This window comes from Molossus molossus, unplaced genomic scaffold (assembly GCF_014108415.1).
Source record: "Molossus molossus isolate mMolMol1 unplaced genomic scaffold, mMolMol1.p scaffold_m16_p_14, whole genome shotgun sequence".
Classification (NCBI taxonomy): domain Eukaryota; kingdom Metazoa; phylum Chordata; class Mammalia; order Chiroptera; family Molossidae; genus Molossus; species Molossus molossus.
In genome coordinates, this window is record NW_023425349.1 from 9,545,988 (window position 1) to 9,560,566 (window position 14,579).

The window sequence follows — 14,579 nt, forward strand, 5'->3', positions numbered from 1 at the left end:
CACAGCCCCGGACTCCGGGGTCATCACGCCCAGACTGAGGGAGCACCGGACCCCCAGGGGGAGGCACCCGGCTGTTCCTGTGGAATGCCGGGCAGGCTTCTTGCAGAAGCCTTCGAGCTGAGGGATGAGGAGTAGTTCTTACGCCCCAGCAGAGAGGGGGTTTGGGGGTTTATCTTAGATTTTAGAAGCCTTGAACGCCACCACACTGCGTTGAAAGGAAGTGGCCTCTGCCTTGTACACAATGACCCTATTGACTAGGAGAATTTAAAGACGTTTAAAGTATATCTAAAGTGCTGACAAGACAATGAAGACCTTTGGACTTGATGTAGCGGCCCCGCCTGTGTAGTAGTCACCTTGGCCAGGCGGGGCGGGGGCCGGGGGTGAGGAGAGGGAAGTGACACCGTAGCCACCGTCCTGGCAGGAAGGGCGAGGTTCTAGGGGCTGCGAAGTTGGACCTGACTAGAGAGGCATATCCTGGTAGGAAGCCCAGAGTCCGAGATGGAGAAAGATGGGGATAGAGGAGGTAGAGCACAGTCAAGGACGACTCTGTCGTGCCAGGATTAGGCTGTTGCTTGAGGGGTTCCATTAATGGGCCTTAGCCTTAGACTAAATTGGGTCTTTGTTTTTATATAGTAGTGCTCTTTAATAAAGGCCAGTAGTTAATGAAATGTGACTCGTTTTATTGCTTTGAGTATTTCTCATTGAACTGTCTGCAGATCAAAAAAAGATGCCAAGCTTTGCACATTGGCAGTATTGTAGCCAATGAGGTTTATCTGAGGAGTGATTATTGCTAATTGAAGGGAAAAAAATATGCCAGACTATGATGCTACCAAATCTTGGGTGCTAAAGATACAGACTCTTACAGTGGGAAGTAGGTGCTGAATAAAAAGTCTTGGAGGTCCTGGAAACAGGCAAAGTACACCTGTCTTTCAGCTCCATACCTTGGAAGAAATTTTTGTGATTCAGGCAGGCCACAAGACAGCAGAAATTCATATCCCCAGAATATCCTCATGACGAACGTTAAACCAGAAATACCCATTTTACAAGTAAGGAAATGGCCTCCAAATAAGTTGGTGAATGAAATAATGTCCCTCCTTATAACTGTGGACCTCCATTCCAGTCAGGAAAGCAGTGCCCGGAGTGAGCACCTTAAATAAAGTGGTCAACAAAAGTGTCCCTTAGAAGGTGACACTGAAGGAAGTGAAGGAGGGAGCTAAGCAAAGGCCCAAAGGCAGGGCAAGCTTGGAGTACTCCAGAAATAGCAAGGCCATACTGAAACAAGAGCGAGGAGATGAGATGGAAGTGCAGGAGATGCTGAAGGGTTTTGTAGGCTGAGGAAAGGATGTGGTCTTAAGCCAGATGGGACAGCTCTGAAAATTCTGGACATGATCTTATTTAAGTTTGAAAAGTATCCCTTTAGCAGCTGTATTGAGAACACACATGGGAGGAAGAGCCAAAATAGATGATTTAAGAGGTGATACCAACAATTCAGGTGACAGGCAATGGTAGCTCAGACCAGGCAGGTACCAATAAGAGTGGTGGCTTAGTTGGTTGGAGCATCCTTCCGTTAACTGCAAGGTCACGGGTTCGATTTCTGGTCAGCACACATACCTTGGTTGTGGGTTTGATCCCTGGTTGAGACACATACAGGAGGCAACCAGTCTTTGTTTCTCGCTCACATCAATGTTTCTGTCTCTCCGTCTTCTCTCTCAAAAATCAATAAACATATTCTCTGGTGAGGATTAAAAAAAAGAGTGGTGGGAAGAAGTCAGGTATATATTGAAGGTAGAGGCTACAGAATTTGCTAGTGGATTGAAGGTGGCATCTAAGAGGAATGGAAGTCACAGATGACTCGTGTCCAGAAAAGACGTACACAATCTTTAGCTCTAATAGAACTTGAAGCCCTGGCCGGTTTGGCTTAGTGGTTGGAGCATTGGCCTGCGGACCAGAGAGTCCCGGGTTCGGTTTCCTCTAGGGGCACGTACAAAAAAATAAATTAAAAAAAAAGAAGAACTTTAAACATTTGGGCCCTGGCCAGTGTGGCTCCATGGTTAGAACATCAGCCTGCAGACCAAAGGGTCTCGGATTCATTTCCCAGTCAAGAGCGTGTACCTGGGTTGCAGGTTCGATCCCTGGCCCTCGTTAGAGTATGTGCAGGGGGCAGCCAATCAATGTGTCTCTCTCACATTGATTTTTCTCTCCCCACCTCCCTCACTTGACTCTCTCTAAAAATCAATGGAAAAAATATCCTTGGGTAAGGATTTAAAAAAGAAGAAGAAGAACTTTAAGCATTTGGGAAATGTAACAGGAGTGTCCATGCACTATTCCACTTCCATTTAAGAACTAATCCATGCCAAGATTGCCCACTGTCTGCCCACTCCTCCCCGTGTCCCTCCACTTCCTAAAATAATTTCTCATTGTAGTCTGGGACAAGGCTCATTCATTCATCCAATAAGCATTCACATACTGTGCCTGGAGACTAGAAAAATGAAATCAGGTATCAGCCATGGTTCTGCCCCCAGAGACCTTCTAGGCTGGCTGTGGAGACAACATATAATCATTTTAACTCAGTATGTTTGGAGCTAAGGAGAGGATTATGCAGAAAACTTGGAACCCAAGGGAGGTTGTGTTCCAACTTATTTCAAGGCTAAGGAGTAAAGAAGGGGAAGGGAGAAAACTCCCTGGAGGTGACACCTGACAGCAACAAGGGGCAGCCTGGCATTAATTAGAACTCTAAGAGGTGTCAGTGTATCTTCAATGTTAATGGCAATGGAGGGACACTGGAGTATTGATTCATACTTGCTGGTTAGGGAAACAATAAACTGCTCAGTCTGAAAGCCTGAGTACCCTCCTTGCTTTGTCAATCCCCTTTAACTTTCAGAGCCCAATTTAAGTGTTCATTCCACTGGGAAGGAGCATTAATACTGATGGTATTTTGAGCGACTATTACGCTTCAGGCCTTGTGAGAAGAGTTTTAAGTGATATGTTCCTAATCCTCATAAATGACCCATTTCACAGGTGAGAAAACTGAGACTCAAAGAGAGGAAGGTATTTGCCGAGTCTCATCTAGCATCAGACAACAGAGCAAGAATCTGAAGCCGGATCGGGTTCACTAAAAAAGGCTATGAATGCTCCTCCCCCTGCCGCGTGCTGCCTCCACTAGAACGTTAATGGAGTTGGATTATAGCTGACCCCGCCCCTCCCCGCCCACCTCGGCCTTTAAATTCCTCCAAGGCAGGAGTCGTGTTAATTCATCTTTGAAAATCCTGAACTCTCATCCTCTCCATCCCCGGAACTCGGGCGCCCAGCTCAGAGTAGCATGAACTGGGCGACCTGCAAAGACTTATCGAATGAATGAACGAATAAACGACTGAGCAGACGAATTTGAGACCTCACTACGCCATGTCTGGTAAACTGCCTGTCGTGCCTCGGTTTCCTCAACTGCGGCTCAAGGGGTAAGGCCGACCTACGTAACCTCGAGGGCGAGAGGAAGACCGACGCGGGAACTACAGAACACTGCTGGGCCGCCAGTACCATCGCTCTTCCCGCGGCGTTGGGAAGGGGCTGGCAGGGGCGGGGCTGGCAGGGGCGGGGCCGGGACTCCCTAGCTGCGGCGCCATTGGCCGCGCCCACTGTCACCCGGCAGCAGTTGGGGAGGTCAGCCCCGCCCCTTCCTCTTTCTCTCCAAGCAGGCGGCGGTAGCGGCGGCTTGTTCAGTAATGGTGAGGGTTGGGGAATCAGGCTCCATCCATGTGTTGTGGAGTTCGGGGCGTGGGGTGGGTGGGTGCAGGGTGGACCCTGGGGTCCCATCTGCCAGCCGGGCCTGTGGCGCACGGTGCATAATGGCCTAGCTCCGCCACAGCCGGCCTTACTCCAACCCCTGCCGGCCTAGACTAGGAGAGGTGCGCGCGCCCTGCGGGGGGCCCCCGTCTTGCACTCTGCTGAATGGCAGTAGCGGGCCAGCCTCGTAGCGGACCTGGGCCTCGGTTACCCTGCGCGAGGCGCGCGCCCTGCTGGGGCTGGCCACCACGCAAGTGGACGGATGGAGATGGCCGGTGGAGGCCTCGGTGAGCGGCGGAGGTGGAGACGGAGCCACCGAGCATTTAACCCGGACCCTTTCTCGCACGCAGGCCAAAATTAAGGCTCGAGACCTTCGGGGCAAGAAAAAGGAGGAGCTGCTCAAACAGCTGGACGACCTGAAGGTGGAGCTGTCCCAGCTGCGCGTCGCCAAAGTGACAGGCGGTGCGGCTTCCAAACTTTCTAAGATGTAAGTGACCGGCGGCCGGACCACGGTCCTCTGGGCGGCGGGAGGAATATGTGTGAATCGGGAGCATTTGTGGGTTTTGGAAGATGACTTAGGGAGGTGTCTGCCTAAGTACCCATTCATTGGGTCTGAATTAGAATGTCATGCCTTAACCAGGCTCACCTGCTCACGGCCAGCCGCGTGGGAGACTTACTCCCTTTGCCTACCTTTGACGTGTGGTGCCTTTGCTCGCAGTGCCCTTGTTCAGCTTCTCTGGCTGGGGAAAAAATAAGGTGTCCTTGTTTGGGGACATTTTAACGCTGCCTTCAAAAACCCAACGTGACGTTGTCTTTCACCTCCCACCAGCAGTTGATTTTTTTCCCCTCAATTAGTAAGTGGGTGCTTTGCACCTTAATTGAGTTGTAGTGTAACTTCGTGATTTACATAGACCAAGAATTATGAAAGGAACACAGGTTTAGAGTCAGTTGACCGGGGCACAAATTACACTTCTGCCACATCCTACCTATGGGCATGTTGGCTCACCACCCAGTTTTCTTCTATAAAATGTGCCCCCAATATTTGGGGGGGCACCGGAGGGATTGGATGAGTTTGGGAACACAGAAGCAAGTTTCATACTTGAATTCTCAAGACCAGGTTTACCAGCTATCTACTGAGTGAGCTTCCCCTCATCCCACAACAGCCTCTTAGTCAACATGACTACAGATGCACCTGTCCCCAGCTGGTCCTAGCCTCACACTCCCCTCTCCTCCATAGCATTGCTCCCTTCCAGGTGGCCCTTGCCACAACTCCTTAAGTTTCCCTGGTTGCCCAGCTTGTGCCTGATTCTTCCCTGTCGGCTCATTAAGATGGGCATTGGTTAGGTCGGCCTCATAGCCCTCAGGATATATGGCCTGGGATGGAAGATTCTTCCTGATCAGCCTTCCATCGCTCCTCATTAAGTCTCAATGGACACTTCACAGTTCCTCAAAAGCATTGGATACTCCAGCCCTTTCCTATTCCCACTCCTGAGATTACCATATACCATGGTCTCTCTGGCCTTCCTTCAGAATACCTTCCTCCTGGGCTGGGTTAGGTGCTTCTTGGGTGAAGATGGATGAGCTGGTAGGGAATGCCCCTGCCCTATGAGACCTGGGTCAGCCCCTGAGTGGGATGCTTTGGGGAGCACTGTGTGTCTTCATGGTCTTCACTGATGTCCCTGTTTTTGTAGCCGAGTTGTTCGCAAATCTATTGCCCGTGTTCTTACCGTCATTAACCAGACTCAGAAAGAGAACCTCAGGAAATTCTACAAGGTGAGTGGGGGGGGAGGTACATACGGGGCTGCCTGGCTCTAGGGAGCAAAGTTCCAGCTCTCCCTTGCCAAGGGGGTCAGTATGAAGAGGTTCTGCTGATGTGTGTGGGACAGGCTTTGCTCAGACATAGTTGGGCTTTCCAGAGCCTTCCCAGCTTGTAGATGGGTTCACCTTCTTCCTAGCATCTTGCATTAGCATATGGTATGGAGACTGCCTTTCCTCAGGGCTACAGTAGTCAAGAAATCAAAGATGTGGTAGGAGTCTGGCTGGACACTTGGGTTTTAGATGCATCCTCACTAGCTGAGTGAGTTTGGGCAGTCTGAAGATTGACTTAAATGTTTTGTTTTACTAGCACTGTCAGTCACTGCCAAGCACCTGACATTCTTGTTGTTCAGATGAGGACCTCAAGGCTTATAGATTAAGTTACTCAGGGTCACCTACAAATAATGGAGTGAGGTTCAAAACCATGTCTTGGGGAGGGGTGGATGGAGTGCTCCTGGGAGATTTCCACAGATGTCTGACCACCTCAGCCTAGGATTTTTACTACCGTGTTCTAGTCTTGCCCTTAAATTAGCCTTACCAGGGTTCAAACAGTGAGGCTGAACCAGTAGGATACTTTATAAATGCATGTATATACACGTTTGCTTTATCACAAGGAATTGACTTATGTGGTTGTGGGGACTGGCTAATGGCAAGTCCAAATTCTGGCTGTCTGGAGAAGGTTGTGGGCTGGAATTCACAACGCAGGTTGAAGCTGCGGTCCCACCAGTGGGATTTCTTGGGGAAAGCCTCAGCCCTGTCTTCAAGGACTTCAGCTGATTTTATCAGGCCCTCCTAGATTACCCAGGCTGTTCTGTTTAAATCAACTGATTGATTGTTGGCTTTAATTACATCTACAAAATGGCTTCATATCAACTCCCAGATTGGTGTTTGAATAACTGGAGGGTTTGGTATCCCAAAAAGCCATCACGGTGTGCCTGGGCTGGTCGCCAAGGGGACACTAGCTGTGGGGGTGGACCTGGGTGCTGCTACCCTTGGATATATGCACATGTGGGGGTTGGGGGGGCGTTTTTCTGAGGATTGGGTCTGCAGTTTTTCATCAGGTTCTGAGAGGACCAGGCAGAGGTGGTGACCTGGAATGATTGTCTTCATAACCATCCAGTGTGTGCACCAATACCAGGCACCACTCATTCAGTGATGTGGAGGTGAAGTCTCTGCCTGTAGGTCAGCACTGTCCAGTAGACTTTTTGAGGTGACAGATGTGTTCTGTATCTGCTCTGTCCAATACAGTGTGTCCTTTTTTTTTTTTTTTAGAGGAGAGTGGGAGAGAGAAACATTGATGAGAAAGAGCATCGGTTGGCTGCCTCCTCTATACCCCACACTGGGGATCAGGCCCCCAACCTGGGCATGTGCCCTTACCAGGAATTGAACCTGTGACCTCTTGGTGCATGGGTCAGCGCTCAACCACTGAGCCACACTGGCTGGGCCACACATGCATTTTGATCACTTGATGTGACTATGGTGCCTGAGGACTGATTTTTTTTTTTTCTTTATTGATTTTAGAGAGAGGGAGAGAGAAACATTGATGAGAGTGAACATTGATTGGCTGCCTCCTGCATGCCCCACACTGGGGATGTGCCCTGCCCAGGAATTGAACCGGCGACCTCTTGGTGCATGGGTCGACACTCAACCACTGAGCCACACTGACCGGGCAAGAACTGATTTTTTATAAATCCTCACCCAAAGATATTTTTACATTTATCATCAGATAGAGTGGGAGGGAGGAAGAGAGAAAAATCCATGTGAGGGACACTGGTTACCTCCCGCATGACCTGACTAGGGCTGGGGATGATCTGTAACCTAGGGACCTGCCCTTGACTGGAATCAAACTCACGACTCTGGTCCACAGGCCATTGCTCTAACCGCTAAGCCAAACCGGCCAGGGCAAGGACTGACTTCTTAATCCAAATAGGATAGGCTAGTGGCTACTCTGTTGAACAGCACAGCTCTAAGGGGCTTAGTAAATTTGAAACAGACGAAATTAGTAAATCTGACCTGTGCTTGCTGAGGTGAGGGATGTGGATGGACAAAGACTTGAATACTTGCAGTTTTCCAGAACTTTTTTCTGTAGTTCTCTGCCCTGTACCTACACTTCCAGGTTGTTGGTGGTTCCCAGAAAGAGCCATAGCTGTTTTCTCCCCTTTCGGTTGGCATCTACATCACTTTCAGGGCTATTGCCAGTTGCTAGGTAAAAGCTCCTCCCCCACCGATAAGCCACTTGTTATCTGTTCAGTCTTCTCCCCTGGGTTGGGAGCTCTTGAGCAGGGAGCAGGCCTGATTTGTGTCCAAGCCAGCACCCAGCACAGGGTCTCAAGCCAAAGAGGGTCCAGGGAACCTTTGCAGAAAAAAGGAGAGACCATGAGAGTTGCCTTGGTCTAGACCTGCTCACTGGGAACAAGTGGAGCAAGAACATGTGAGAGCCAGGGATGGAGAGACGGTGGCCCAGTTAAAGGTCTAGGAGCAGGAGTTGGTGGGAGGCCACCAAAGCAGGAAAGGGGGCTTTGCCTCTTGGCAGAATTACCTTGACCAAGCCAGAGCTTCCCTCTGGGACTCCTGTTAAATGGGAACACTGTTACAGGGAACACCCACAGGTACCTGGCAGGCACTCAGGATTTATCGAGTACCCATTTAAGACACACACACCCATACGTATCAGTTTGCATAACTTAAGCCAAGATAACAGTGGCTACCCCTGGTATTTGCTGGGTGCCATATGCCCCTTACTGAGTTGCATATGAGGTAGACTCCATGGCAGGGAATTAAATTGGTGGAAAGAGCACCAAGTAGGGAGTTGGTTGACTTAGATGCAAATCCCAGTTCCGCCACAGCTTTCATGAGATTCAGGCAAGTTCACTTGCTTTTTGGCCCTGTAACTCAACAGACTTTTTTTTTTAATGGGGATAATTCCCCACCCAACCTTGAATTTGGGGGAATTAGATGAACCTAGTAAGCAAGATGTTTGGCCTGTCTTCTAGTCCCATGTTGACAGACCCCTTATTGGGCCGGATGTCATACAGCTCTTCAGTTCATGTCTACAAATGAACTTCCCCTGCCCAGCCATGCACTTCCTCTGTCATTTCCCAGTGCCCTCCCAACACCTCAGTTCCAACCCCTGGGGCTCCCTTGGCTACTGCTCCTAAGCCCTGGTCCTCAGATTCCCCCTGCTCTCCGTCACCCAGGGCAAGAAGTACAAGCCCTTGGATCTGCGGCCCAAGAAAACACGCGCCATGCGCCGCCGGCTCAACAAGCATGAAGAAAACCTGAAAACCAAGAAGCAGCAGCGGAAGGAGCGGCTATACCCTCTGCGGAAGTACGCGGTCAAGGCCTGAGCATCATGGGTCAATAAAGCACAAACTGGCTGACACTGCTTTGTGTTTACAGTTGTTTCAGTTAACCATGCTGGAGAGATGGGCTGGTGTGTTCCAGGTGTCTGGATTCTGGCAGGCCTGCTTGTAGCTGTTGTCTAAACCTGGTGTGGGGCTGTGACAGTACTGTCAAAGATCTGTTGGGCCTTTGTCGTGGAACAGTCCTTTCTGCCAGGCCCCATGTGCCCCGGGCAGGGAGGGCAGGGGCATGAGGTCTAAGGGCCGTGTGTGGCGATGGTATAATAGGCTCTGGGTGATTGAATCATGCAGTGGACTCGGCGTCTTGCCTATTCAGCAACTCCAGATACTAATAAGAGTTTCCCATCTGGGGTGAAGGTGCAAGTGTGGGCCACATCCAGGGCTCCCTGCCAAAAACACTTCGTTGGGCTCTGAGGATGCAAATCCTGCCTACCCCCAGCTTCCTGGTGTGCCTTCTACTGCGCCCTTGGGTGCCATAGCCACAGGCCTTACCTTCAGGGTTTCAATGCACTTGCCTGTGTTGCAGTCCCAGACATTGACCTGGAAATAAAAGGTGAAAGGTAGGAAGGCCTCACAAGCATATTTTAAATCACCTGGGGGGTGAGTCCTAGCCAACATCTTGGTGTGGGGTATATTTAACATACCTGGCACAATATCTGATGCCAAAATTCCATGCAATACAATTTCCCCTGGAGCTATTTGAGTTACAGGTGTTACATTTGGACCACTACAGACCTTAGTGCCAGGTACTAGGTGCAGAAGTGGATGACACCTGGGTCCTGCCCTTGGCACCTTCATATTGAGGTAAATTGGGATGTGGTCCTTTCTGGACAGTGCTGAGGACTATTAGGCCAGGTGTGGGGATAGGGGTTTGCTAGGAAGAGGGGCCTGGTGGAGTGGGGTTACCATTCGGGAGTAGCCAATGCTGGCCAGCTGCAACTCATCTGGGGAGAAAGCTATGCTCTTCACCCAGGTGACGTGGCCTTTGAGCTGGACAAGCAGGCTTCTGGTTGAGGGCTTCCAGATGTGGATGGTCTTGTCCCAGGAGCCAGATGCCTGGACAACAGACAGCTCTGTTTGGGACCTGCCTGCTCACTGTGACCCCCAAATGGCCCGTGACCCTCCAAGGGGCTAGCCTGGAACCCAGGGCAGCCCAGCTCACCAGCAGGCCAGATGCTGAGTAGCACAGGCAGCTGATATTGCCACTGTGACCTTCCAGTTCCTGGTGGAAGATCGTTGGGGTCCCTGCCCGAAGGTCCCAGATACGAATGGTGGAGTCCCAAGAACCGGTGGCCTGCAGACGGCTGCCATGAGCATGGACCAGCCAGCCCATGCCCAGTCTCCTGGTTCCTAGGCTGGTCAGACCCAAAGCAGGCACCATTTCGCCAAGCCAGGCTGAATCCTCATCTTAAGATGAGGGGACAGGCTCAGAAGAGCCAAGTCATCCAGTCAAGGTCTAGAATTCTAACCACTGCTCAGCCCCAAGTGGGTAAGTGTGTTCGTACCAGGTTCCAGCACAGTGTGGGGCCTGGGCAGAGGTAGTGTGGCTCACCAGACAGTCTGAGCTGGGTGCGAAGTCACTGCTCTGGATGGAGTCTTGGTGCCCCGCTAAGTGGCGCAGCATCTGGCCAGACTGCAGGCGAGAGCCCTGAGCTTCGGAGGGCAGCCCCAAAGCCTCAGTGCCAGGTTCTGGGCCTCGGATGAGGCAGACCCAGGCCCTCCTTTCTGTGCTGCCTGGGTAGTGTGGCAGAGGGTCTGGAAGACTTCCCTGGCCACGAGAGGAGAGGGCAGTCCAGGCAGGGGGAATCTCATGGGCATGAGAGTAGGGGGAAGTTAGCTGCAGCCAAATGCAAGGGGGTCTTGGGTGCCAGGTGTGAGCATGGGCAGGGGGAATACAGGGAATGACCTTTCTGGAGCCATTGTTGAGGGTGTGTGTCTCATCCAGATCCCAGGGTCTCTGGCTGCCCCTCCATATACCTATACCTGCACCTCCCAGAGCATCACCCGCTTGTCCCAGCCACCCGATGCCAGCTGCTTGGAGTCAGGACTGAAGCTGACTGTTTCCACACTCCGCTGGTGACCTACAAGGTGGCACAGGACATAGCAAAGTCCAGTAGGGAATCCGGGCCTGGCTGCTGGGTTCCCAGTCCCATCCAGCACACTCACCCTTTAAGATCTGCAGACACTTGGCTTCTGCTACATCCCACAGGCGGATGGTGCAGTCACAGGAGGTGCTGGCAAAGAGGCGGCCATCAGGGGAGAAGCGGCAGAACTTCACAGGGCCTGGGGTGGATGGCCATAGTCAGAATGGCACTACCCCCACCTCTGGCCTTTCCACTCTGACACCTAATTTCTTCAGTCTCATTGCCTATCTCCCTTGTCCTTACTCCCTCCAACCCTCATCATCCACCTGGGAATTCCTGGAACACCCAACTCCAATTTGCCCATTTGCAAAATCAATACCCAATCAAATGCAGGTACCTTCCAGAAACTCGTTGACAGCCCAACATAGGTTCCTTTGAACTCCCCAGCCCCTGGATTTTCCTATTATAGTACTAGTCAATCGGCCCTGTAATTAACCAGAGTTTTTTCCTTGTCTCCTTAATTATTAAAATATATATATATTTTTTCTTTATTGATTTTAGAGAGAGAGGAAAGGAGAGGGAGAGAGAGAGAGAAAGAAACATCGATGAGAGAACATCCATTGGCCGCCTCCTGCATGCCTCCCACTGGGGACCGGGCCCACAACCTGGGCATGTGTCCTGACCGGGAATCAAACAAGAGACCTCCTGGTTCATGGGTCTACATTCAACCACTGAGCCACACCGGCCAGGCATCTCCTTAATTATGAATTATATTTACTGAGGGCTACTGGGTGCTAGGCACTTTGCTTGCATTATTTCATCCTATAGGGTAGCAACTATTATTTCCATTCTAAAGAGAAGGAAATAGAGGCTCAGAGGGGTGACATGACATAACCACAGTCAAAATAGTGGATAAAAGATAAACCTCAAGGACATTATGCTAAGAGAAGTAAGCCAGTTACAAAGAGAAATACTGTATGGTTCCACTTATACAAGGTACTCAAAGTAGTCCAGTTCTTGGAGAGAGCAGAATGGTGACTGATGGGCTGGGAGAAGGGAAGAATGGGGTTTAATGGGTATAGAGTTTCAGTTTTTCAAAATATGAGTTCTGGACACTAGATGCACAACCATGAATGTAAATAACACTTCACTTAAAATGATTAATATGTATATATTTTTATCCTCACTGGAGGACATTTTTTCATTTTTTGTTCAGATAGAGTGGGAGGAAGAGACAGAGAGAAACATCGACGTGAAAGGGACACATCGAGTGGCTGCCACACACACAACCAACTAGGGCTGGGGACAAACTGCAACCGAGGTACGCACCCTTAGCAGGAACCGAACCCAGGTCTCTCTGGACTGCAGGCCGATGCTCTAACCGCTGAGCCAAACCAGCCAGGGCGAATATCTATATTTTTAAACAACTTTTTTAAAAGTAGGATCTGGCTTGACCAGTGTGGCTCAGTGCTTGAGCATCAACTCATGCACTAAGAGTCACCTGGTCAGAGCACATGTCCGGGTTGTGGGCCAAATCCCCAGTGCAGGGCATGCAGGAGGTGGCCAATCAATGTTTTTGTCCATCGATGTTTCTTTCTCTCTCTCCCTCTCCCTTCTTCCCTCTCTCTCAAATCAAGAAAGAAAAAAAAATTTTTTTTATCTTCACGAGAGGACATTTTTGCATTTATCTTCAGATAGAACAGGAGGGAGAGAGGGAGGGAGAGAGAAACATCTATGTGAGAGAGACACATCGAATGGTTACCACCCACATGACCCCGGTTCCCAACTGGAGCCAGGGACAAACTGCAACCAAGGTATGTGCCCTTAGCGGGAACGAACCCAGGACTCTCTGGTCCGCAGCCAATGCTCTAACCGCTGAGCCAAACAGGCCAGGGCAGAAAGAAACATTTTTTAAGTAGAATCTAAGTCCAGGTCTGCCAGAGTCAGAAGCCCCAGGGACCAAGTCCTATCCCCTGGCCCTCCTGCCGCAGCCCTGCCTAGGCTATCTTTGCACCGATGCTCAGCTCAAACATTGGAGGTCATTATGGTAGGCTCTGCAAAGTGCCAGAACTGGGCCTCAGCCTCCGTACCCAGGCTGAGGAGTCCCACCTGTGTGGCCAGCCAACCTCCACAGCAGATTGCCGCTCTGGGTTTTCCAACCATACACACAGCCGTCCTCAGAGGCTGTGAGCAGCGTCTGGCCATCCGGGGAGAAGGCGGAGAAGTTGACCTGGAACAGAGCACAGAAGTAGTCAGACCAAATGGGGCAAGAAACACTCGCCTGTTCATTTTTTACCCCAGACCCTAGGGCCATCCCTAAACTTGCCCCCAGGAGCCTGGGGTTGCAGCCGTGGCTTCAGGCCTCACTCAACAGCCAGAGCCCAGGCCCCAGGAACCACTCACTCTGCAGTCCGAGCCAAGAGCCTGGAGCTCTGGAGCCCTGTAACACCTGAGCCGGCAGCTCCGCCTCATGACGCTGATGCCTGGAGCCTTCTCTAGAATCGGATTCTGAGCCGAGTCCATTCTAGAGCTCTAAGCCCAGAACCGGGAGTTCGCTTTAAAGCCAGAGTCCAAATAACACTGGAGTCGGCCAGGAGTCGAGCCCTCCCTGGCACCTGAGCTTAGCACCCACAGCCCATCCTGGAGCTGGAGCTCCGCTACAAGGAAGCCAGGAGCCCGAGTCTGGGCAGAGCCCCTGGCCTCACCTCCCCGCGGTGCCGGCGGAAGAATTTCACTCTCCACACGGTCAGTGTCCCCGGGGCCCTACTGTTCATGGTCCCGCGGCCGGCCAGCGGTGCGGTTTTCCTCCTAGGCCGGCTGGGGGGCCGCCGCCGACTTAGGACAGGGGGAAGGGGACGGGGAAGGGGACGGGGACGGGGACGGGGACGGGGACGGGGAAGGGGACGGGGAAGGGGAAGGGGAAGGGGAAGGGGAAGGGGAAACTGTACGAGCTGTCTCCATGGCAATGGGGGGGCACGAGGGGGGACGGGGCGGGGCACGAGGGGAGAGAGCCGGGGAGAGAGTTCTCAGCTAGCCGGCGGCTCCCGCCACAGGGTACGCGGCGCACCGTGGCCGCGAGAGGGCACGCGTGCCCCACATACCGCGCCTGCCTCTCCCGCAGCTCGGAACCGTGCACAGTGCCCGTTTACGAGGAGCCCACAGACCCCTTAGAGAGGAGCTTATTTCCCCATCTGCACAATGGGAAAACAGTAGGTGCCCAGGAACCAGGGTGTCCAGTACTGAGGCTGCAGAGCTTCCATGGAGAGGACTGAGATGATGCATCTTTGCCCTCCAGGATGTAAGGAGCCAGTGTGTGCAAAGCATGGGCACTGAAGTGGGGCCACTGGGGTTAACATTCCTAGCAGCACAGAGTGTGCCATCTGAGGAGGTGGAGGCTGTGGAGAGAGGCCTGGGTGCTGTCATGATGCTTGTTGGATAGTTCAAGCTGAAACTGGGGAACAACAGGACTTGGTGTTGATGTCCATTTTACAGATCAGGAAACTGAGGCCGCAGGATGAGGGGGAACGTGTTCAAGGTC

At 51.7% G+C, this 14,579-nt stretch overlaps 2 protein-coding genes across 4 annotated transcripts; one reads left to right on the forward strand and one right to left on the reverse strand.

Annotated features, from left to right (window-relative positions):
- Nucleotides 1-1,010: 1,010 nt before the first annotated feature.
- On the forward strand, nt 1,011-8,980 carry RPL35 (ribosomal protein L35). The gene is made up of 5 exons (XM_036261707.1): nt 1,011-1,046; nt 3,609-3,722; nt 4,131-4,267; nt 5,472-5,553; nt 8,793-8,980. The coding sequence occupies exons 1-5, from the start codon at nt 1,011-1,013 to the stop codon at nt 8,940-8,942; spliced, it is 519 nt and encodes a 172-aa protein (XP_036117600.1). The 3' UTR covers nt 8,943-8,980.
- Nucleotides 8,981-9,265: 285 nt separating this feature from the next.
- Nucleotides 9,266-14,002, reverse strand: WDR38 (WD repeat domain 38). 3 transcript variants are annotated; one of them, XM_036261998.1, is made up of 10 exons: nt 13,929-14,002; nt 13,747-13,846; nt 13,151-13,271; nt 11,124-11,240; nt 10,941-11,038; nt 10,510-10,590; nt 10,120-10,251; nt 9,864-10,013; nt 9,450-9,497; nt 9,266-9,343 (listed from the first exon to the last, which is right to left on the reverse strand). In XM_036261998.1, the coding sequence occupies exons 1-10, from the start codon at nt 14,000-14,002 to the stop codon at nt 9,266-9,268; spliced, it is 999 nt and encodes a 332-aa protein (XP_036117891.1). The 3 variants fall into 3 exon arrangements, with proteins under 3 accessions (XP_036117891.1, XP_036117893.1, XP_036117892.1); XM_036262000.1 differs by lacking the exon at nt 13,929-14,002 and having other exon boundaries at nt 9,266-9,355; nt 13,151-13,238; nt 13,747-13,815; XM_036261999.1 differs by lacking the exon at nt 13,929-14,002 and having other exon boundaries at nt 9,266-9,355; nt 13,747-13,815.
- Between the last annotated feature and the right edge of the window lie 577 nt (nt 14,003-14,579).

Bases quoted from the DNA above. Each gene is read 5' to 3' on its own strand.
- RPL35 (XM_036261707.1), top strand. From the start codon at position 1,011: ATGACGAACGTTAAACCAGAAATACCCATTTTACAA. The intron at 3,723-4,130 runs GTGAGGGTTGGG...TCTCGCACGCAG, and splicing joins CGGCGGCTTGTTCAGTAATG to GCCAAAATTAAGGCTCGAGA. The intron at 4,268-5,471 runs GTAAGTGACCGG...CTGTTTTTGTAG, and splicing joins GCTTCCAAACTTTCTAAGAT to CCGAGTTGTTCGCAAATCTA.
- WDR38 (XM_036261998.1), bottom strand. From the start codon at position 14,002: ATGGAGACAGCTCGTACAGTTTCCCCTTCCCCTTCCCCTTCCCCTTCC. The intron at 13,847-13,928 runs GTCCCCGTCCCC...CCGGCCTAGGAG, and splicing joins CCGTCCCCTTCCCCGTCCCC to GAAAACCGCACCGCTGGCCG. The intron at 9,344-9,449 runs GTAAGGCCTGTG...TGTTTTTGGCAG, and splicing joins AGTGCATTGAAACCCTGAAG to GGAGCCCTGGATGTGGCCCA.